At 33.3% G+C, this 20369-nt stretch overlaps 5 protein-coding genes and 2 long non-coding RNA genes across 9 annotated transcripts; 4 read left to right on the plus strand and 3 right to left on the minus strand.

The window, feature by feature from the left end:
• Positions 1 to 2765: 2765 nt before the first annotated feature.
• On the plus strand, positions 2766 to 3464 carry LOC121118249 (uncharacterized). Its single transcript, XR_005864378.2, has 2 exons — positions 2766 to 2933; positions 3025 to 3464. It is a non-coding gene; the product is annotated as an uncharacterized lncRNA (long non-coding RNA).
• Positions 3465 to 5188: 1724 nt separating this feature from the next.
• S2P (membrane-bound transcription factor site-2 protease) lies at positions 5189 to 6712 on the minus strand. The gene has a single exon (XM_040712801.2). The coding sequence runs from the start codon at positions 6710 to 6712 to the stop codon at positions 5267 to 5269; it is 1446 nt and encodes a 481-aa protein (XP_040568735.1). The 3' UTR covers positions 5189 to 5266.
• DCTN5-p25 (Dynactin 5, p25 subunit) lies at positions 5189 to 10578 on the minus strand. 3 transcript variants are annotated; one of them, XM_040712781.2, is made up of 8 exons: positions 10333 to 10528; positions 10204 to 10252; positions 9195 to 10076; positions 8775 to 9133; positions 8512 to 8713; positions 7561 to 8383; positions 7162 to 7273; positions 5189 to 6942 (listed from the first exon to the last, which is right to left on the minus strand). In XM_040712781.2, the coding sequence occupies exons 3-6, from the start codon at positions 9969 to 9971 to the stop codon at positions 8126 to 8128; spliced, it is 1596 nt and encodes a 531-aa protein (XP_040568715.1). In that variant the 5' UTR covers positions 9972 to 10076; positions 10204 to 10252; positions 10333 to 10528; the 3' UTR covers positions 5189 to 6942; positions 7162 to 7273; positions 7561 to 8125. The 3 variants fall into 3 exon arrangements, with proteins under 3 accessions (XP_040568715.1, XP_071748368.1, XP_040568725.1); XM_071892267.1 differs by having other exon boundaries at positions 10175 to 10252; XM_040712791.2 differs by lacking the exons at positions 8512 to 8713; positions 8775 to 9133; positions 9195 to 10076 and having other exon boundaries at positions 7561 to 7748; positions 10333 to 10578.
• Positions 10579 to 11563: 985 nt separating this feature from the next.
• On the plus strand, positions 11564 to 13368 carry Phb1 (prohibitin l(2)37Cc). The gene is made up of 2 exons (XM_040712770.2): positions 11564 to 12091; positions 12759 to 13368. The coding sequence occupies exons 1-2, from the start codon at positions 11708 to 11710 to the stop codon at positions 13191 to 13193; spliced, it is 819 nt and encodes a 272-aa protein (XP_040568704.1). The 5' UTR covers positions 11564 to 11707; the 3' UTR covers positions 13194 to 13368.
• Positions 13369 to 16250: 2882 nt separating this feature from the next.
• On the minus strand, positions 16251 to 16629 carry LOC121118206 (uncharacterized). The gene is made up of 2 exons (XR_005864368.2): positions 16488 to 16629; positions 16251 to 16435 (listed from the first exon to the last, which is right to left on the minus strand). It is a non-coding gene; the product is annotated as an uncharacterized lncRNA (long non-coding RNA).
• On the plus strand, positions 16574 to 17850 carry slmo (PRELI domain containing slowmo). Its single transcript, XM_040712751.2, has 2 exons — positions 16574 to 16886; positions 17047 to 17850. Exons 1-2 carry the CDS (start codon positions 16737 to 16739, stop codon positions 17533 to 17535), a joined length of 639 nt encoding a protein of 212 aa, XP_040568685.1. The 5' UTR covers positions 16574 to 16736; the 3' UTR covers positions 17536 to 17850.
• Positions 17851 to 17976: 126 nt separating this feature from the next.
• Positions 17977 to 20307, plus strand: LOC121118178 (beta-glucuronidase). The gene is made up of 5 exons (XM_040712730.2): positions 17977 to 18377; positions 18440 to 19006; positions 19071 to 19334; positions 19398 to 19771; positions 19842 to 20307. Exons 1-5 carry the CDS (start codon positions 18063 to 18065, stop codon positions 20221 to 20223), a joined length of 1902 nt encoding a protein of 633 aa, XP_040568664.1. The 5' UTR covers positions 17977 to 18062; the 3' UTR covers positions 20224 to 20307.
• The last annotated feature ends 62 nt before the right edge of the window (positions 20308 to 20369 follow it).

The following is a 20369-nucleotide window of genomic DNA, read 5'->3' on the forward strand; positions in this document are numbered from 1 at the left end:
TGATGTAGTAACGTCACTATTGGGGCAGGTCATATAATTTCATTGAAGTGAAGTGCACTGATTTGGATATGCTCAGCAAAAATGACATCATCTCGAGTTTCAAGGCGTGTTTGTACCATGGCCTGTTGTCCCAATTCATGGGATGCCCAGTATTTTGCATTTCCTCAGAAAAATTTGTTACTCCAGCGTCTTAGGATCTCAGTTTGCAGGAGAAAAGACTCAATTAATATTAAGAATGTCAAATTTGTGATAGGCATTTTACATTCAATGATTTTTAGCGGAATTTCCAGGCTGAGCTTCTTGACTTAAAGGCCAAGAAGAAATTAAAAAGTGATGCAGTCCTCTCACTACATATTTTCTTTGCTTCTCTCAGTTCAGATGAAACCAAATCATTAATCTCCCAGTTATAACTCTCTCTGAACAATTTATTTTTTTTTGAAAATCCTGTGGATACAAAACGCCAAATTTATGCCTTCCCCTGACTGTCCTCATTTGCTCAAAATTATTTCGAAATCATTTATAAGATAATGGATACATTTTCAATGATTTGCAGAGTAATTCTGCTAATTTGACTAAAGATGACTTCCAAGACCTTCTTGAAAAAGCTTGTTGTACGTTGAAGATATCCTTCGAAGGGACTAAAAATCCCATCTTAAACGTAATGGAAATACAATACATCTAGTTAGACCTGCGGCGCAGTTTTTATCTAACACAATGTCCAAAGTATTTTTATTCGTTTATGGGCAAAACAAAAAATCTCAGTCTATAATTATTCAAATAGTTAATGATTGGTTTGACTATATGAATGCCTGTAGTTTTATTAATCTATGGGCAAAAGAAAAAATCTCAGTCTAGAATACTTTAAATAGTTAATGATTGGTTTGACTTTATGAATGTAAGTAGATTGTATTGCAAAAAAAAAAAAAAAACTTTATTGTGGGTTTGGTGTACATTTGGAAGAACAGATGCATACTTTGAACGAAATAAAGCTGTTAGTTTTGTCCATAAAAGTCACATGACGTTAAATTAGATCAGCTATAAAGGACTCTAGGCAAGGAGTGGACACTCAAGGCAAGGAAGGTAGGTTTCAGTAGCTCTCAATTCTGATTGGCTTAAAATTAGAAACTGCTACATGTTCCTCCTGCTAGGCACGGTTTTATGCTTTAGGGACGCAGCCATTGGGGGGGGTCAAGGAGTGAGTCTCCCACTAGTGAAAAGAAAGTAATAAGGGCGACTACTTTAGGAACATAGCCTGCGTTTTAAATTAAATTGTTTATTTTTCCCTTGACCAGAGCTTCCCTAGTCATTTAGATCAGCTACAATAATCAAATGTGATAAGGGGGAGGGGAGAAGGAAATAAAGAAGAACATTGGAAAGCATTACGTCGATCCTCAATTCTACTCTGAGTCCTACAAGGACTTACAATTGTAACTCCGCAACAAATCCTTTAGGGGCACGTTTACTAAAATCTACCATCACCACTTACTAATTATTCTTCCTTTTTTTTCTCTCTCTCTTTCTATACCAAGTACTTTTTTCCCCTACACTCAACCAGACGTTAAATATGCTGTAACATAGAAAAGTATAGATATAGGAAATTAATTAATTAGATACTACAATTTTATATTTTATTAATTTTAATTTGACTGAGTATGAATCAATTGAAGTAGCTAAGAATGAATGATACTAATTTATATGTTTTCAATATTAACCCAAGATATTTTTTAACGACCACTTCCACCACTCTTATATAAATAAAATAACAATTTTTGTTATATATATTAAAGTTTTATTTATATCAAAATATTTAAATTAAATAAGTAAAGTAAGAGACGTTTAAAATACGTATCCATAATAACAAGCAGATTTTTTCTATAATATCCTTAAGTCCACTTCCGCTAAACATCCAATATACTTTACCTATTGAGATAAAAAAATATATAATCTTTGTACAGCAATAACATGATTTATTCTTACCTTTTAATTATCCAGTTTTCTACGCCTTATCCAGATTATCATGTTAATAATTATCATGGTGATGTATTTATGTATTGTATGATGTATTTTAATATATTACGTTGCTGTATGAATAATATCTAGTTGAGTCTATGGAAAAAAGCTCTTGGTATGGAAAGAGTGAGACAGAAAAAAAGAAGAATAATTAGAAAGAGAATGTGGTGATGGTACATTTTAGTGACGTATCCTCCTTTAGTTTACTCTCCATCTTTTATGAGGACACACTGAATTTCAGTCAGGTTTTGAATATAATTGAATGTAGTAGAATAGGAAGTTTACTACTCAGGAGTTCATTAACAATGACAGCAGCTAAGAAGAAGAAAATTAATTCTTCAATTCAGATTACCAATTCTAAAAAAATGAGCAAGCTAAAAAATATCAACGAAATACATCACAACTTCTAATTTTACACGTAGAAGTGTTGATGCTTCAAGCTAACTTAAAGAAAGGCCCCGGGGATTAGAAGATTTGTAGGCACTACCAGGGGATTAATAGCAAAAAAAAAATCTTAGCTCATCAGCGGGCCCCTGAGATTAGTAAGACCCAGGGCTTCATACCAGATTAGTCCTGGCATTAAAGCACATAGGACATCCATATAATGTTCCGTATCTAGGATGATTGTTACTACTTGTTATTGACGTTCTCAAACATGATTCCAGTACTTTAAAATGTTTGAAATACAATCTGGTTATGAAAAAATAGAATCTTCTTGAACCGTCATAAGTCATGACTCATGGATTTATCAACTTGTGTTTAGAAATTCATGCATAATGATAAGTACATAAAAAAGCTCCTTATTCTCATATGATATTTGATCTTATTAATCGTGTCTCGCAGTTCTCCATATTCATGTGACATGGCAAGGACTACTTCTTGTAGTCCTTGGACATGATCACATGAATCATTTCCCTGGTCTTGTAAGTTGTTTGTCCAATTTCGTTTTTCAAGTTTCCTTCCCTTCACAATATTCTTAACTTTTCCAACTCTTATCCGTATATCTCATTGTAGAAATCATATAATACAAATTCGAATCTGTTTGTGAAGAACAGGCAATCATCAATATATGATAATTTCCCCCTATGGATTCTTGAAGTAGTTTGGTTAGCCAGGGATTTCTATATGGAATGCGTTTGCAAGTTGAAGAGTGTGTCTCCTCTCCAAAAGCTACAACAACGTTTCCAAGAACAAAGATACCTATATTGATATCGATACCTTTCTCGAGTTTTTCACCTGTGGCTTTGGTTTTCTTTTGACGTTCAGATCCTGCAAGGTCAACAAGGTGGAACTTGGCTACAAGAACATCCTTATCACTCTTAGTTTTCTCAATGTGGAAAGTTGCTAATGGAGTACGAGTCTCTGGATTTGATTATCTCATAGATTAGTTATGAATATTAAATTTGAAATAAAGGATATTTGAAAGTATCGAGTCTTTTCACTTCGAACCTGAATTTGTAGCTTAATTTCCTTTGTATGCGATTCGAGTCCGAGCCATAAGTATGTGTCTTCAGTTCTGCGTCAGACTAAGTAAAAAGGTTCACTTGAATCTTCCTGTACAGAAACGTAGGAAGTGTGCTCATATTAAAATCCATATGATCTTTTCGGAGGCGAAATCTGTTAGGACACTTGTATTTTTATTATGATAGGGGAACGGACCCCGTGGTTCCTACGCCACTGCAAAGAAATTGTAATATAGTTGTTGTAATCATGTTAGTACTTATTAAAGTAGATCATGTCAGAGTTCGGACACAATTAGTTACATATGGGTATATTTGACTCAATATCTGTTTTTAAACAATATGAAATGTCCTACATTAGATCTTGGAAGAAATAATACAAATATCATCTTTGATCGTGATAAAAGAGAAACTTTTAAAAACGACAAATTAAATAATATGAACTTTCTCAAGTTAAATGCCAAATCTTTCAATTCATGAATCATTCAATGTCCAATCGTTAGGGTTTATGTTCTCCGGAGCAATAACGGACAGATTAAATGTCATAAATATCAAAACTTTCTAAATATGAAGCATTAAGAATTGCTTTTTTCCTCCAGCATTATATTTATTGAAGGATATACGGATATTTGATCATTTTATTTGTTATAAATATTAGGTATATTATGAACCGAGATCATTTCCACATGTTTAGATCTACAATATGTACTGTAAGGAGAACAACAGACTCATAAGTTAAAAACAAGCCCACTTTAAACATTGAAACTCAGTCATCATAAAACTCGTAATCATAACAATTATTATATACTTAACGAGGATTTTCTCATGTTGCAATACATAATATAAGAATAACACGAATATTTTCATTAAAAACACGATATTTTCTTGTTGTATATAATTTGACATTTAAAACATTTTAACTACTAGTTTTTTCTTGTACCCTTTTAAAAAATATGCTCATGCTTTAAGAAAAACTGGACACCTCATATAAATATCATTACCTATTTTAGACAAGTCTTGATTAGCACCTGTGATACATGAGTGTTTGAATGTAATCAAATTGAGTTAAGATACCAATTGACATGGATCAATTAGGGTAAATGAAACCAGGAGAGTAATTTATAATCGTCAACGCTACATAAAATTATTGCTTCTCAGTACAAATTATAAGCGTAAAAAGCCTTGCCATTTTTTTATTTTCAATTTAAAAAGGTAATTGGGTTAAATTTTTGTATCTTCTAAAAGCCCATCCCAAAATAAAATCCTGCAGAAGTCCCTGGAAACGAGTGTGCTAAAATCAATTTCACCAAAAAACTACGAAATATATCAACCATCAACATACTTAAACACAACTATTAATCTCCATGATTCACCCAATGGAGCGCCTAATATACAGGAGCGCTCGCCAAAATTTAATTTGTGGTGGCTTTTTTAGTAAAAATGTGGAATTTAAATTTTCTGGGCCAGGTCAGAATTTAACTAAATGACCACCTAATTCATTTTAAAAAATGCCCTATAATTTTTTTGATTTCTTTTTTCCCACAATACAATAACTTTTGGCTTACAAAGAAAAATAAATATGAGGAAGCCCCTCCAGCCGACGCCCCTGATAAAGCATTTATTTCGGAATTGACATCAAATATTTAAGTAACTAAATCCTGAGATAACTATTTACTTACTTTAAGTGATTATGAAACCCATTAATAAGACATTCTACATTTTAACTTCTGTTGCAAAATTTATTGAGATTTATATTGTCAAGTTATTTGTTAAAATTCACAACTTACAAAAATTAACTATAAGAAATGCCATAGACCCATGATAATGTTTAAAATGAGTAGAATAGTTCCAACAATGGTTAGAGTGAGTGTTATAATGGTGCGAATGTAATTGTTATAGCATGAACATAAAATATCGACAAGGACTTTCGTCATGTGTTGACCATCTAATAGAAAGCATGGTACGACGTTGAGTATAGCTAACGCACCTGAGAAGGATGCAGCATAATGACTAATTATTTCAGTTCTATAAGGGAGGAGTTGAAACGGTTGAATCCACCAGGACTTTGGTATATAATCGGTTACGTCTGAATCATAATATATTTCTGCTGGATTCCCAACAAACAAAAAGTCTTTATTATTTCCTCGTTTCACTTGAATTAATCTGGAGGTATTGGATTCTAGGATAGGGGTAAGGCAAGTGTAACTGTCACTAGAGCAAGTTTTATTTGCATAGCCACAGACAGATGGCTTCTTCTCAAGTAGAGATCGAACTGGGAGGCAAGAGAAGCGTTTTGAATCTGACAGAAAACAAAGAGAGTTCTTTTGATCCAATTCCGAGCAGCAATGATTGACCTTATTCGGAGTATTCATCCTAATGTCTTTGGTTTCTAGACAATAACCGATTGCAGGGTTAACTATACTTTGAATGATGCAACGACGCCAATCAGAGCTATCTTTGACGGGACAGTTGTTCACTCCTGTTATAACATCATAAACTTCCAATGGAGTCGGACCATTGCTCAATGAAGAATCCGCTTTAACAGCATAGACGCTTACACCTCCTTGGTAATCAAACCATGGAGAGCTCAAATATGGTAAAGAGTATAAAATGCCATATGAAAAGACAGAAAATACGATATTATGCCATATCCCAGCTGCAAAGATACGGAGACGCTGACATCGACGAATGGATAAAAGTCTATCAGTGGGGAAGTTAACGTAGGCAACTGGAAGTACAAAATTAATGTTCATTCCAAATCCCAGAACTCTGACATCCTCTCTCACAGCTGCAATAGCATGCCCTGCTTCATGGATCACACTACAAATCAAAAGAGACACAAAGTAATAGCCAAGATCTCCAACAGGCATATTGACCCCAGGTAAAACAGGTTGCAAAATCATGCTTTGCCTCGCCGAATCAGATTTTCCTTCACGTTCAAATGTCCAAGATTCTATTAGGGTTTTAACTAACAGCACCATGGAAGGTATTACGAGAAGTGCAGAGACATATGCCCCAATCACAAACCATGTCTTAATTGGTCTCCAATTTCCCAGTCTGTATATCAATCTATAAAACTTTCCTTCTCCATACCAACGAAACTGAAAGAGCTTCACTTCAAGCCCAATGGATTGGAGAGCAGTCTCATAGGACGATATCCTTTGTCGAATAATAATATGCATAACATAGAGTAATAAGTAAAAAATGGTGAGATAAGTAAATAGAGCCAAAATTTCAGACATGATTAAGAGGCATTAAAAGTAGAAACAACGGGTAATTCATCAACACCAGTAAAATGGGAATAATAGCTCTTTGTGTAATCTATCATGATATCCTGAGTACACTCAGGGAGTTCACCAATTCGTTTTCCAGGGGATCCCGAATAGCGAGTAAAAGAAGGAACCACCGTCTCAGGTGGAAGAATCGTATTATCTTCAATCATACAACAACTTTTCAAAATAGAACGACGACCCTGTGGATACAATAATAAATAATCATATTAAAAGAGGGAAATATAGAAATAGAACTTGTCAGTACATATATTGACGTACATTTATAATAAAATCCATAAGGATTTATATAAACCCTAATGCATAATTACTAAATAAATCTGCATGGATTCACTTTTCCATTATTGACTCACACGAATGTTATCCATTAATATATAATACTAGTAATAAATTCAACTTACAATTACGACATTTTTCCCAATGTATACATATGAATTGATAAACGCAGAGTTAATAACAGATCCTTCTCCAACAAAAACGTGGTCGCCTATTTGAAGAGGAAAAAACGCGACTCTGTAAAATAGAAAAATAGTTAATTATAAGCATTAGTCTTGATAAAGTTAATAATTCCATGAGTAACATGCAGATTAAGAATTCGGAATTAATAAATATGATATCTTTTCACCTCTAATTTTTTTAAACGTGATATAATATTACATTTGATGATTTATGTGTGATTCATATTAATATCAGATTTGAATATTAAGGGGAGGGAGAAGAACAACTGTGAATGATACACTTGTCACGATATGGATCAATTACCTCTTGCTAATAAGAATGCTAAGCGGGAAAAAACTCACCCTTTACTAAATTTTTTGAATGGAGGACGTATAACCGACTTGGAACTAATAATACAGTGTCTTCCAACCCTAACGTGAGCCAAATCCCCTCTAACGATAGCGTCAGATTGAACGATAGTTTTTCCGTTCAATATGATATTTTGAGAACCGCAAAGAACTGACTTCCGACTCACTCGGTTACCCGATGCCTAAATAAATTAATAATAATAAATTGCAGATCACAATACTGATTATAGTATTATATTACAAAATTAAAAATAGAGTAACGAACGAACACACTAACACACACTGATAAAGTAGGGCCTTGAGTAATGAGGGAAGTTTGTTTTTATTAAAATACAAAATATCTATTTCCACATTTAAAAATCAAAGAGAAATGAAACGACAATCCCACTAAATTACATTATTAAGAAGTCCTATTCAATTGACACTATTATTAATATCATATCCAAATGACTTGGTATCAGAATAATGATCATTCTCATAATTAAAGAAAGGTTTTAAAACAGAGAGATCATCCATATAACATGGAGAGGCAGAGTCGACCTAATTAATTATGAGTTTTTTAATGTCTTTTAGTCGTTGAATTTTTGCACCGCTTTTCCCAGTTTGTGACTTCAATGGATGTTTGAGCTCCGGAATACATAAAAAACAAAATTGTAAAAAACCCAATGGGCCAAGACTTGTAAACTCGATAAAAGTATATATCACCATTTGATTTCCCCATAAAGAAGTAAAAATTAGAGATAATTGAGATGCAAAATAGAGGAGAGCTCAAGAAGGCATATATTCTTCTTTCCCATCTCGGGCTCAACCAAGTAGACTGCAATAGAGAGGAGGGTATATTGTTAACATTATTAATTTTGAAAGTGAAAAACAATATCCTTGTTTTTAAATAGAAAATATTGATCATGTAATATGAGAAAATTGTAGAGATAAAAGTAATCTTACTTGAAAGCGTTGAAACGATTCAAGTTTAGTGATATGACGTGCAAGAGATTCAAAAGTAACGCCGAAAAAGTTGAGAGCACTCCATACGAGCACATTATCCATAACACCGTGCCAGACAAATATAAAACCAAAGCTGACCGCAGAGGCCATTAGTCGTGGGATCAATCCCCTTCTTTCTCCAAGTACGGGTCGATAAATGTACCTTAACAATAACATATGTACAAAAAGAGTTTATAAAATGAATTTGATTTAAATATGTTTACGTTTGTAGAAAGATGTAGAGCCCATTGTCAAAATATCGCCACATATTAGAGTATAAATGAATTCTTCCAATACATTGAGGATGGTGAGGAATATCAATTCCATCAGCCATAACAAATGGCCTTGGAAAGCCATAAAATACTACATATTTCAAATGAAAAAACTGCCCCATTCCGTAACCAAGGCCTGCTAGAGTCCACAAATCCAAATTATTCATAATACTAGGCTCAAACTGTATAGCAGATAAATAAAAGAAATGCACCACTAAAAAGCAGAACCAGAGCCAAAAGAGGTAACGGAGTATTTGTAGAACAAAAGTATATGCTCTATCAAATGTCCATTGAACGTAAGGAGAATAAATCTATATAAAATATTTAATTATTTATAATAAAATATAAAGTATTTGAAGATTTCTTTCTTACCCCGTCGTGGAATGCTTCATACTTAATTATAGGGCCACCCACACAGAGTGGAAAGTAGAAAGAATAGGCTAAGAAATGCACCAACTCCTCCAAAAGAGATTCCTTCCTTGGAACAGTATTCCAAGAGACATCTAGAGAATAGCTTATGCAACGTGCATTGATCCAACACATTGTCACATTCATAATATAAAGCTTTTCTTGAGACATGGAGTCCACTAAATAGTCCACAAGTACTTTGGTGGGCCAGTACCATTGAAAAGCGGATATGAACCAAATCCCCAGAGCCCAAAATATCAGCGTATTTTTGGTAAAGCGCGACACAACCAAAAAAGACATGGGTTGTATGAGAATATAGAGCGTTGCCTTAAAACTCAGACATTTGATCAAGAATATGAGACTCAGAGCGGATGTAAATAAAAGTAAAAGGGAGGTTTGAGCTTGTTTTTTGAAGTATTGGAAGCCAAGGAAGTGAAGAAGGAACCAAGGGAAGGAAGAAATCAACACTTCTGAAAAGACGGTCCACTCCGAATCGGAGGTATCTTTGTGGCGCCCTAGGATCCAACCCGGCTCCAGATCTGACATTGCTAGTTTGTAGAAATGACGCGAGGAGGCTTTGTAGACGTGGTAGAGGGAATATCCCACTCCGAAGATCCATGAGGCGGTGTAGAAGGAGGTTTCAAACGTCCCGAGCGAGGCATAACCACTCGGGATCCTTCCTTTCTTCTCCGTCTGAGCCATTGGGCTGGAGTTGGAGTAGTTGGGGTTAAGCAATAGCATTTCAATTCATTCAGAGGGGGGAAAAGGTGCAATTAGAGGGGCTCGGGAGTGTGTGTGTGTCAATGTGGAGAAAAAGTTAAAGAGTACAAAAGGATCTCAACGCTTCTTCAAAAAAAAAAAAAAAAAAAATGGAGAGAAATCAAAGCGCTGTTACATAATGCTTTTCATACTCTATTAATAATATCATGATATCTAATTAATACTTCATTGAAAAAAATGTCAAAACGATTACTGTTTCAATGTAGGCGTCCTTTTTGTAGAGAATATCCGGCAATTCCATACTAAAATCGCGAAAAGACATCATCAATTAAAATAATAATAATATTAATGTGTTAAACTAGGGAGGGAAACAACAACTTACTCAATGATGTACTCCTTAAGCTTGATCACTAATCCCCCCCAATTGTCGGACAGGATGATGGAGCCAACTCGGAAATATAAATCAAAAGTCAACTTTGATTTTTCTTGGTGAGTTGACGTTGATGAGCCAGTGGCAGTACAAAACAACGTTACGTCCCACTCCAAGGTTCACTTTTATTTCTACGTCATTACAAAATAAGATTTAGCATCAGTCATGACGTCATCAATCCATAACAAACAAACAACCAACTCTTTATAGCTAACACTCATTTTCAAACCCTCAGAATTACATAGCTAGTAGCTACCAATATCATTCATATTTAATACAGTAATATAATTTATCGAACATATTTGATCAAGAATTCCGTTTTTGTCATGTAATAGTCTACAGATTTTAATTATATTTATTACGTATATGTCATCTGTGGAGTCAAATGAAAGCCCCCACGAGAAAAACTGTAGTTTTTTTTTGTAGCTATTAAATTATATAACATTTAAATAATATATTTTCATTGTAATTAAGGTATTTTGGTTTCATCAAAAAATGCTTCCGATAAAAACTTTGGATCTGATTGAATATAATTTCAAAAAATTTCCATGTTAATGTGTTAATAAAATTTTCCTAATTCATTAATATGATTCGTAAATACTAGATAGATAATCTAATTACGATAAATAATTTAATTATTGGAATGGTTCTTATGTAAAGTAGTGTCCTAAGGTTTCAAACTGTTCCTTTTGTTTTATGTTAATTATATGTTCTTTATTTAAGGAAAAATGTCAAAAAAGATACGTGCTATACGTAGTACCCCAAAATAAAAATAGTCCCGATACCTTTCTGATAGTAAGTTGTTGATTTAGGGAGATAGTTGTTAAAATATTTTTTTAAGATTTTAAATCTTAAAATATAATAATTTAATATCTAAAATATTTATTTAATTGTTAGTGTCGTATCATTACGTCTTTTTTATGTTTAAAAAAATTTGTCAGCTATACTCAAAATTAGTAAAAATGGAAAATTTAGGGTAGTTGTACAACATTTAAATATTTTTGATGATACTTAAATTTAGTAATACATATTTTGAGACCTTAGAAGCACTACTTTTCCAAGATAAAGTTTCTTAAAAACCATTCAAATAAGTATATATTATGTTTTTCCTTTATGACTGATTGCCTTGTATATCGATATTTTGTTACCTAAACATGGGTTGTTATGAATGATTAGGTTGTTTGTTATGACTGTGAAGCAGCGTGGATGTGAATGTGTTTGTTATCGACTCCATATTAGATATTTTATTTATCATCAACTCAAGTTGCAGCTCATTTATTAACTTGACTGAATAAAAAGAGGTCAAAGGAAGAAGAGGTGAATCAACATGGCGGCTCAGCTTTTTAATCGTATTGGTCAAATCGGCGTTGGAATCGCATTAGCTGGCGGTGTTGTGAACTCTGCTCTCTTCAATGTGGAAGGAGGACAGAGAGCCGTTATTTTCGATCGCTTCAGCGGTATCAAAGAAACTGTTGTGGGAGAAGGAACGCATTTTATGATCCCCTGGGTACAGAGTCCTATCATTTTTGACATTCGTGCAAGACCCAAGAATGTGCCAACCATTACGGGATCAAAGGATTTGCAAAACGTGAACATCACGCTCAGAATTCTATTCCGTCCCCGCCCAGAGGCTCTTCCCAAGATCTACAGCTCGATCGGAGTGGACTACGATGACAGAATCCTTCCTTCCATCACCAATGAAGTCCTCAAGGTAATCGTCATTCACTCACTCATCGGATAAATATTGTCTTTCTATCTCCAAACTTGCAATTATCATATAATGCCCAAGTAAGGGCTGGGCCATCTCCACTCTTTCCAGTTTCATTATGAGGAAGAGGTTTTGGGGGTTAGAACAAGTGATATGATAATAGACTGAAAAATAAGCCTAAAAATTATTAAATTGTTATGATAATTGACTCCTTTAGTGAGATGGATTTGCATGCTACGAATGCTACGACTCCAGTACAAGATATATTGTCATGTTTCATGATAGATACCAGAAAGAGTTGTGTTACTTTAAATTATATCTTCATGTTAATGTGAAGCTATCCCCTCCATCTCTGGGCTCATCTCTCATATTCTCCCCCTCGATACTCCTTAAAAGACCAACTCGCAACTCTTTAATCTACTTGGTAATTTTTTTAATCACTCTGAAAGAGTCGACATTCCTTTCCTCTCACGCCAATAATATTTCATTCGCTTAGCGAAGTACTTTCCTTCTTATCATGAAAGAGTTGCTATAATTTGTATTTCAACTTTCCGATGACGTTGCCTCCAATTTCGAGATATTTCTATATATGACGTGCTGTGAAACTTTTAAACAATACCTTAGTCATCTACATTTCAAAACCTCATTGTATCAGAAATTTTATTTACAGGCTGTTGTTGCGGAATTCGACGCTTCGGACCTCATTACAAGAAGAGAATTCGTCTCCGCTCGCGTCAACGAAGAACTCAACGTAAGAGCCGCCCAATTCGGCATTTTATTAGATGACATCTCCATCACTCATTTAACTTTTGGTCGTGAATTTACTCAAGCTGTAGAGTTGAAACAGGTTGCGCAACAAGACGCGGAAAAAGCCAGATTCCTTGTTGAAAAAGCTGAGCAAATCAAGAAAGCATCCATCATTGCAGCTGAGGGTGACACTGAGGCTGCGGATCTTTTGTCTAAAGCATTTATTAAAGCAGGTGAAGGTTTAGTTGAACTAAGAAGGATAGAAACAGCTGAAGACATTTCAGCACAGCTCTCTGCATCGAGAAATGTTATCTATCTACCCAATGGTCAGAGTACCTTACTCAATCTTCCTCAATAATTATTTTATTTAAGAAACCGTTAATTTATAAATATATATTGTAGAGCTCAGTTGACTTATTTGGCTCTGAAATCTCTTGTCATGCATACTGTAATTCTCTCATATAAAGTTTCATGATTTGTTCATTGTTTCTTTTTTTTCTGTCGTTTATCTTATGAATAAAACTAGATATTTATATGATTGTGTATTTAATTAAGGGGTTTTTATAATGTCAATGCCCTTCCTACTTATTTCGATTCTCTCACTCAAGGGCTTATAACAAGAAGACCAAATGACTTTCATTGTCGAGTTTCATTTCTTAGGGGCATCTTCGAGCAATTACAATCTATTATAAAGATCTTGTACTCTTTGCCTATTTTTATGGTCAAAAGCTTCAAAAATTTAGTTTTTAAAATATGCTGAGTGCAATTTGCACGATATTCTGCATTTTTATGTTCCTTTAATTGGTCAGATTGAGTTGCACTGATATAGTATAAGTAAAAACTACAAATTTGAGATATTTCTATTCATGACGTCCGAGGGAACTTGTAAACCCTACCTCATTCATCCTCATTGCATCATAATTTTATTAACAGGCAGTTGTTGCGGAATTCGACGCTTCAGACCTCATTACAAGATATTATACGTTTCCTTCTGCAGGAACTACTGAGTATTGAACATTGAGTTCAAGAGAAAAATTTCTCCCGAACGCGTTGGTCCATTGACTTACATTGTTTCCTTCAATTATTAGTTTTTAATTAAAACTATTATTGAATTTTAGTTTTATTTATATCCCTCAGTTACGCGCAATGTTATATTAATTGTAACGCGTTAGTTAGTAGTATATTAATATAATACACTTTCTAGTAACTAATAGTATAAGGATATTACTTTGCTAAAAAAGTAATTTAAATAAAATACTTTTAATCAAGTAATATTTAGTAACTTATTAAATACTACTTCATTGAATCTGTCATTACTTACGTTATTAATAAAATATCTTAATCCGATCAGAAGACGAGCAACAAAAAATTATAAGTAACGCATCCTCGGATTGTAGATATACAAGCATCATTATAGTCAAATAACATATATTTTAGAAGGAACTTAAAGTAGACAAATTAAAAATACTGCTGCTAATTTTTATTATTTGTACAAATACTAAATTATAGACTTTTTTGTGAACCAGAGAATAACAAGTTTTGAAATTATTATTGAAGATTAAAGTATAATAATAACTTCAACGATACAAAGTTAGAAACTCCTGCTTCACATTTGCATACTTAATTATATGTAAAATACTATATTTGTTCAGAGAACCCAGTACCAAAATAATGAATGATTTAAAAAAAAATCTCATGCCGAAAACATTTTCTGTAGAATTCAGTTTTTGAAGGGTAGTACTGTAAATATATTGATTTAAAAATAATCACCACATCGATTGTATCTCTTAAGCGGATATCGAAAAATAAGTAAAATCATTATTCTTGATTACGAGTAATAAATAAAATAACTCAACTGTTTTTCCACGGAGTAATAAGTAATATTACCGAACACTATTTACGAGTAACAGAGCCGTCTACCATCTTGTATCGATTGTTAATTATTATAATCTAATGTTTGGCATAAAATATTGAACGATTAATTAGTCATTCTTCTGATAAATGTCAATTATTACTCCTTTAATATATTGAACATCTAATGGCATTTCAGTCATTACCTTACTTATAATATAGTTTTCACTTACTGTAAAATCTTTATTTAAAAGTTAGGTTAAAAGGTTTCATCTCACTTTTTAATCCAGCTTATATAAGCTGGTCGTATTATAGATAAGTATTTATGCTCCTTGATAAATATTTATACAGCTAATTGGTAATAGTTTGCTATTACGCCTTTTCAAAATCTTACAGTTAATTTAATTTTATTCAAAGATCTACCTAGGCGTGTTGTAATATACAATAAATCGATTGATTGCACGATAAATTGAAATAAGCGATAATTTTTTGCCGGCTGCAATAAATTCCAACCGCACGCTTCAAAGTAACTGGATATTAAAAGTTTTTAATTCAGTTTTGGTATTTCTTGCTCGGAATCTGCAAGACTAAAGAAGCTACGGATTTGCATATGACCTGTTGAGGCATCCACTTTCAATCATATTTTTTATTGTTAGTTTGCACTTTTTTGCACAAAGGTCCTAATTGGCAGTTTTGCCTGTATATCGGAGCCTAATGCTTATCATTTGTTGAAGTGCAATCTGATTTACATCCTTTTTATTGAGTGTTTTTGGATGTTTTGATAATTAATTCTGGATATTTTAAATGTCCAGTTACAGTGTTCCTTAAAAATAAGAGTTTATTTATCTTGGAAAGAGTGTACTTGCAGTATTATGCCATTATTATTGTATAAGTTGAAAATGGTGTCAAAACGGCAATATTGTTGCATATCGCAATAATTTCTGGGGCAATTAATTACACAGAAAAATGGACTATCGTGACAGACCTAGATCTGCCCAGGATTTTAATTTGAAATTTTTTACAACAGTATGAAACAAAATATGCTAAACTCCAGTTGAATATGAACTTAATGGCCGGGATTAAGGACATAGTATTATAGAATAATTTAAAGTTATGTGACGTCTTAATATGTAACAAATAAATTCGAGTCTACATATATCTAGATAAAGCTTTTTTTGCTTAGAAACTTAATGAAAATAATATATTTTGAGCTTTCAATTTTTTTAACAACAATCCTGGAATACTTGAAAAGTGGCCCCGAGTTTCCAAGGTAAAAAAGTACTTTTAGTTCGATCATGTTACTAAGATACTCTTTAGACCATCATGACGTAAAGTAAATAAGTAATCTTTGCTAAAGTCCTTGATAAATATTTATAAGACGTATAAATTGCAGGAGACTGCATTCATCCAAGGTCACGTTTGACACTGTAGATAATATAAATATTAATATCATATTTGCATGTATTTACATAGATGGTTCACACTCTATAATATAAGCTATTTATTAATTTGTAAAGAAGCACACGTTGAATTTGCAAACTACTGTTGTTGATTGAAGGAGGAATTAAATTATATACATATATTATTTATTAATAATTAAATTATTGTGGAGTAAAATCCCCCCAATAGGCAATAAAACGACTCAATATTTTAAAATAATTAAGAAGATATATAAAAGCTAGTGATTCAGATTATTTTCATAGTAAGACTATGTGATTTGATACAGGAGTGATGGAATAAGCTAAAACCCTAGGGGATTGCAAAAATTAGCTTTTAAATTTATGTAATGAAAGATTATTACCAAAGCTGCCATATTGTTTCCTTTAATTCACCATTTTATGTAAGTCAGTCACTCATACAATATAGAGAAAGAGCGGATTTAGCCGGATTAGGAGGTAGCAAGAGAATGAAATGAACATAGTAGAGTTAAACGCAGGCGCAATATACAACTATTGAGTAAGGCGTATACGCGCGTGCATCAATAATTATTTTCAGAGAGGTCGTGACAATCGTCTATGACGGAGCTGTTGTGTGTGTCAGTGCTCCCGAAATGAAGATCCGTAACACTGAACATGTCTTCAACCATCCATGGGAAACCTTGGCAACTTCTCAGTGGCGGAAGTATCCTAATCCTCATAATACATCAGTATTACGTACAGACGTCGTGGATCGTCAAGTCTCTAGCGATGGTATCCTAGAGGTGAGTGAGTCTGTTTGACGTCATTTTCTCTTCATTGGTTCGTTGTGACGTCATTATGCATGCAGTGAATTGATGTATCAATATATATGTACAATGATTAATGAATGTTCTCGTTGAATGTCTAATCACTGAATTGATGAATGACTGCTTTTATTTTCAGACACAGAGGTTGATATGCTCAGACTGGGCCCTTGCACCCTGGGTACAAAAGATTTTAGGTGTTCCCAATCGTGTTTGCTATGCACACGAATTCTCTCGAGTGGACTCTGAATCTCGGAAAATGGAATTAACGACTGTAAATTTATCTTTTTGCAATTTTGTTAATATGATAGAGAAAATGTCTTATATCCCTGACCCGGACTCACCGTCAGATCGGACAATCATGAAGCAAGAAACCATTGTCACCGTCCGAGGAGTTCCTTTAACCTCTTACATGGAGTCTATTATTCTTAATACCGCTCAAAACAATGCACATAAGGGTCGCAAGGCCATGGAATGGGTTGTGAAATCTGCGAGTGTTTCTTCTTTAGCCTCAAAGTTGGAGGCAGTCTACGACGATCTTAAAAATGTTGATTTCTCAGAGCAAATTGTATCTAGAGCCATTCATTCGTTAGAAGAATTAAGGAGGGATTTTTTTAAGAAACTCTGAAAGCCAGGATTCAACCTCTTCCTGATATAATAATGAGGAAGACAATGATTCATAAATGAGTTTACATCCTTTTTATAATTTTTAGTCAATCATTTCTTCCCGTCTTCCTAAGATAGATATAAATCATGAATTGAGGACTTATGTATCCCTACCTCGCATTACTGATGAATTGGCAATTGCAGTTGATCTATTTGTAACTATTTTAGAAATACATTTTTTTAAACTAGTGAATGTGTAACAAGTTTTGAGTAGAAGAAATGTACGTTTAATTGATTCGGTTATAGTTGAAATAAATCAATTTATATATGATATTAATTATAGGTCATGTCTTTTAATATTTTTTATATTCCCATTCATTAATTATTCCATTAATAGACTAGACTTTTTTTTACTTTTTATCTCTCTTTTTTCTCCTACCAATTTTAAGTGTCGTCTCACTTTCAATAATCTTGATGGCAAACAGCCAAAAGTTTACTCTTGATAGTTTAAAGAGGGCGTTCTATCATTACTGAGGAAGAGGTGCAAGCATGAATTTGTACTTATTTTGCTGTTTGTTATGCATTGGAAGTATTCATGGCATCCTACGACCTCAAGATTCCGAAACTCGAGAGATTAAAAGTTTGAATGGCATTTGGAAGTTCAGGAAGGGAGAGTCACTGAATCCGAAACAAGGATTCGAAAAGGAATGGTATAAAGAGGTATGGTCTTATAATGAGAGTTTACCAATGCCAGTGCCTTCGAGTTATAACGACATAACTCAAGACAAGTCCCTTCGAGATCATGTAGGGTGGGTATGGTATCAGCGAAAATTCTTCACTCTGTGGGCAAAGGAGACGAGTTGGGTAAAAACAATACCCCTAAGAGGAAAATAATTAGCTAATTTTCTTTCAATTATATTTTGTAGAGAAGAATATTTATAAGGTTTGATAGTGCACATTATGCCACTAAAGTTTGGATTAATGGAATACCTGTACTAAAGCACAAGGGTGGTCATTTACCTTTTGAAGCCGATATTACCAATGTCATAAAAGTTGAAAATATCGTTACAGTTGCTGTCAATAATACTCTTACTCCAATAACGTTACCTCAAGGGACTTGGAATCGATACGAGGGACAGGGAAAGCCTCAAGATTATTTCACTCTTGATTATAAGTTTGACTTTTTTAACTATGCCGGAATACACAGAAATGTATTTATTTATTCCATACCCAAGCAAAATACCATAAAGAATATACAGATATATGATATAAAAGTCAACACAGATTTATCAGAAGCCAGAATATACTTGAATATCGAAAGGGATTCAAATAACGATAATAAATGCATGTTAGAACTCTATCAAGAAAATGGGGAATTTGTGACAAGTGCTTCTTGCTCTGATAATCCACTGATAGTCAGCCAACCAAAATTGTGGTGGCCTTATCTAAAGTCTCCAGCTAATGAATCACCAGGATATTTATACATATTGAAGGTAAATCACTTACAATAAAAGTTATTGGTCAGATTAATTATTTTTTATATTCAAATTTTCCTAGGTTTCCACTTCAGATGATATCTATAGATTGAAAGTTGGAATACGAGAAATTTTATTCTCTAAATCTAAGGGTCTGCTAATAAACAAAGCCCCATTCTATTTTCGAGGATTTGGAAAACATGAAGATTCTGATATTAGGGGAAAAGGATTGGATCTCCCAACAATCGTTAAAGATTTTAATTTGATTAAATGGATTGGAGCAAATTCATTTCGAACATCGCATTATCCCTATGCAGAAGAGATTCTTGATATGGCTGATGAATTGGTAAATTAGATATACATATTATTCAGATTTTTTTTTGTAATTAATTAAGTTATTTAAAAAAAGGGAATAGTTGTGATTTGTGAGTCTCCAGGAGTATCTCTTGATGAATTTTCCAAACCGCTTTTAAAAAATCATATTCAAGTCATGAAAGAAATGATTGACAGAGATAAAAATCGTGCAAGTGTAATTATTTGGTCAATTGCAAACGAGCCAAGATCGTTCAAGAAATCAGCTAAAGAATATTTTTCATCTGTCGTCAACGCAACAAGAAGATTTGATTCGAGTAGACCCGTTATGGCAGTATTAAATGCATCTCCTAATGATGACTATTCTGCAGAATTCTTAGACTTGGTTGGAATCAATAAATATGCGGGATGGTACTCTGATACTGGACATACAGAAGTTATCGAGGAGCAAATATACAAACTAATTAATAGGTAAGTACCTAAACCCCATTTTATGAATTACCTACTATAATTTTTCATTAAAACAAATAATACTTTAAAGTTGGTGGGAAAGAAGAAAAATTCCGATAGTTATGACAGAGTACGGAGCAGATACACTCTCCGGATTTCATCAAGATCCAAGCTTCCTCTTTACAGAAGAATATCAGGTGGATACAATGAGACAATATTTTCGTACGTTTGACCGGATCAGAAAAGATGGAAATGTTACATTTATTGGGGAAATGATTTGGAATTTTGCAGACTTTATGACAAAGCAAACGATCACGAGACCTGTAGGAAATAAAAAAGGGATCTTCACACGACAAAGACAACCAAAAATGAGTGCACACTTTTTAAAGTCTAGATATTGGGGCTTGTCCTCCGGTGGGAAAAACAGTTCTTTAACTTCTAATTGCTGGGATAATTGGTGGGTAAATAATTAATCATAGATTATTCAATAATGTAAATATATTTATTTCCATTTTAATTATTATAATACATTAATAAATAATTATAGAACATATTAATTATGCTGACTAGTAGAGTATGAGAGTGGTAACTTAAGATAAGGAGATTAATTTATGCATAT

The sequence above is a fragment of the Lepeophtheirus salmonis genome, chromosome 1 (genome assembly GCF_016086655.4).
Source record: "Lepeophtheirus salmonis chromosome 1, UVic_Lsal_1.4, whole genome shotgun sequence".
Classification (NCBI taxonomy): domain Eukaryota; kingdom Metazoa; phylum Arthropoda; class Copepoda; order Siphonostomatoida; family Caligidae; genus Lepeophtheirus; species Lepeophtheirus salmonis.

Bases quoted from the DNA above. Each gene is read 5' to 3' on its own strand.
- S2P (XM_040712801.2), bottom strand. From the start codon at position 6,712: ATGTCTGAAATTTTGGCTCTATTTACTTATCTCACCATTTTTTACTTA.
- DCTN5-p25 (XM_040712781.2), bottom strand. From the start codon at position 9,971: ATGCTATTGCTTAACCCCAACTACTCCAACTCCAGCCCAATGGCTCAG. The intron at 9,134-9,194 runs GTAAGAAAGAAA...TATTTTATATAG, and splicing joins ATGAAGCATTCCACGACGGG to ATTTATTCTCCTTACGTTCA. The intron at 8,714-8,774 runs GTAAACATATTT...GTTATTGTTAAG, and splicing joins CTCTACATCTTTCTACAAAC to GTACATTTATCGACCCGTAC.
- Phb1 (XM_040712770.2), top strand. From the start codon at position 11,708: ATGGCGGCTCAGCTTTTTAATCGTATTGGTCAAATCGGCGTTGGAATC. The intron at 12,092-12,758 runs GTAATCGTCATT...TTTTATTTACAG, and splicing joins TCACCAATGAAGTCCTCAAG to GCTGTTGTTGCGGAATTCGA.
- slmo (XM_040712751.2), top strand. From the start codon at position 16,737: ATGAAGATCCGTAACACTGAACATGTCTTCAACCATCCATGGGAAACC. The intron at 16,887-17,046 runs GTGAGTGAGTCT...TTTTATTTTCAG, and splicing joins CTAGCGATGGTATCCTAGAG to ACACAGAGGTTGATATGCTC.
- LOC121118178 (XM_040712730.2), top strand. From the start codon at position 18,063: ATGAATTTGTACTTATTTTGCTGTTTGTTATGCATTGGAAGTATTCAT. The intron at 18,378-18,439 runs GTAAAAACAATA...TATATTTTGTAG, and splicing joins GGGCAAAGGAGACGAGTTGG to AGAAGAATATTTATAAGGTT. The intron at 19,007-19,070 runs GTAAATCACTTA...AAATTTTCCTAG, and splicing joins GATATTTATACATATTGAAG to GTTTCCACTTCAGATGATAT.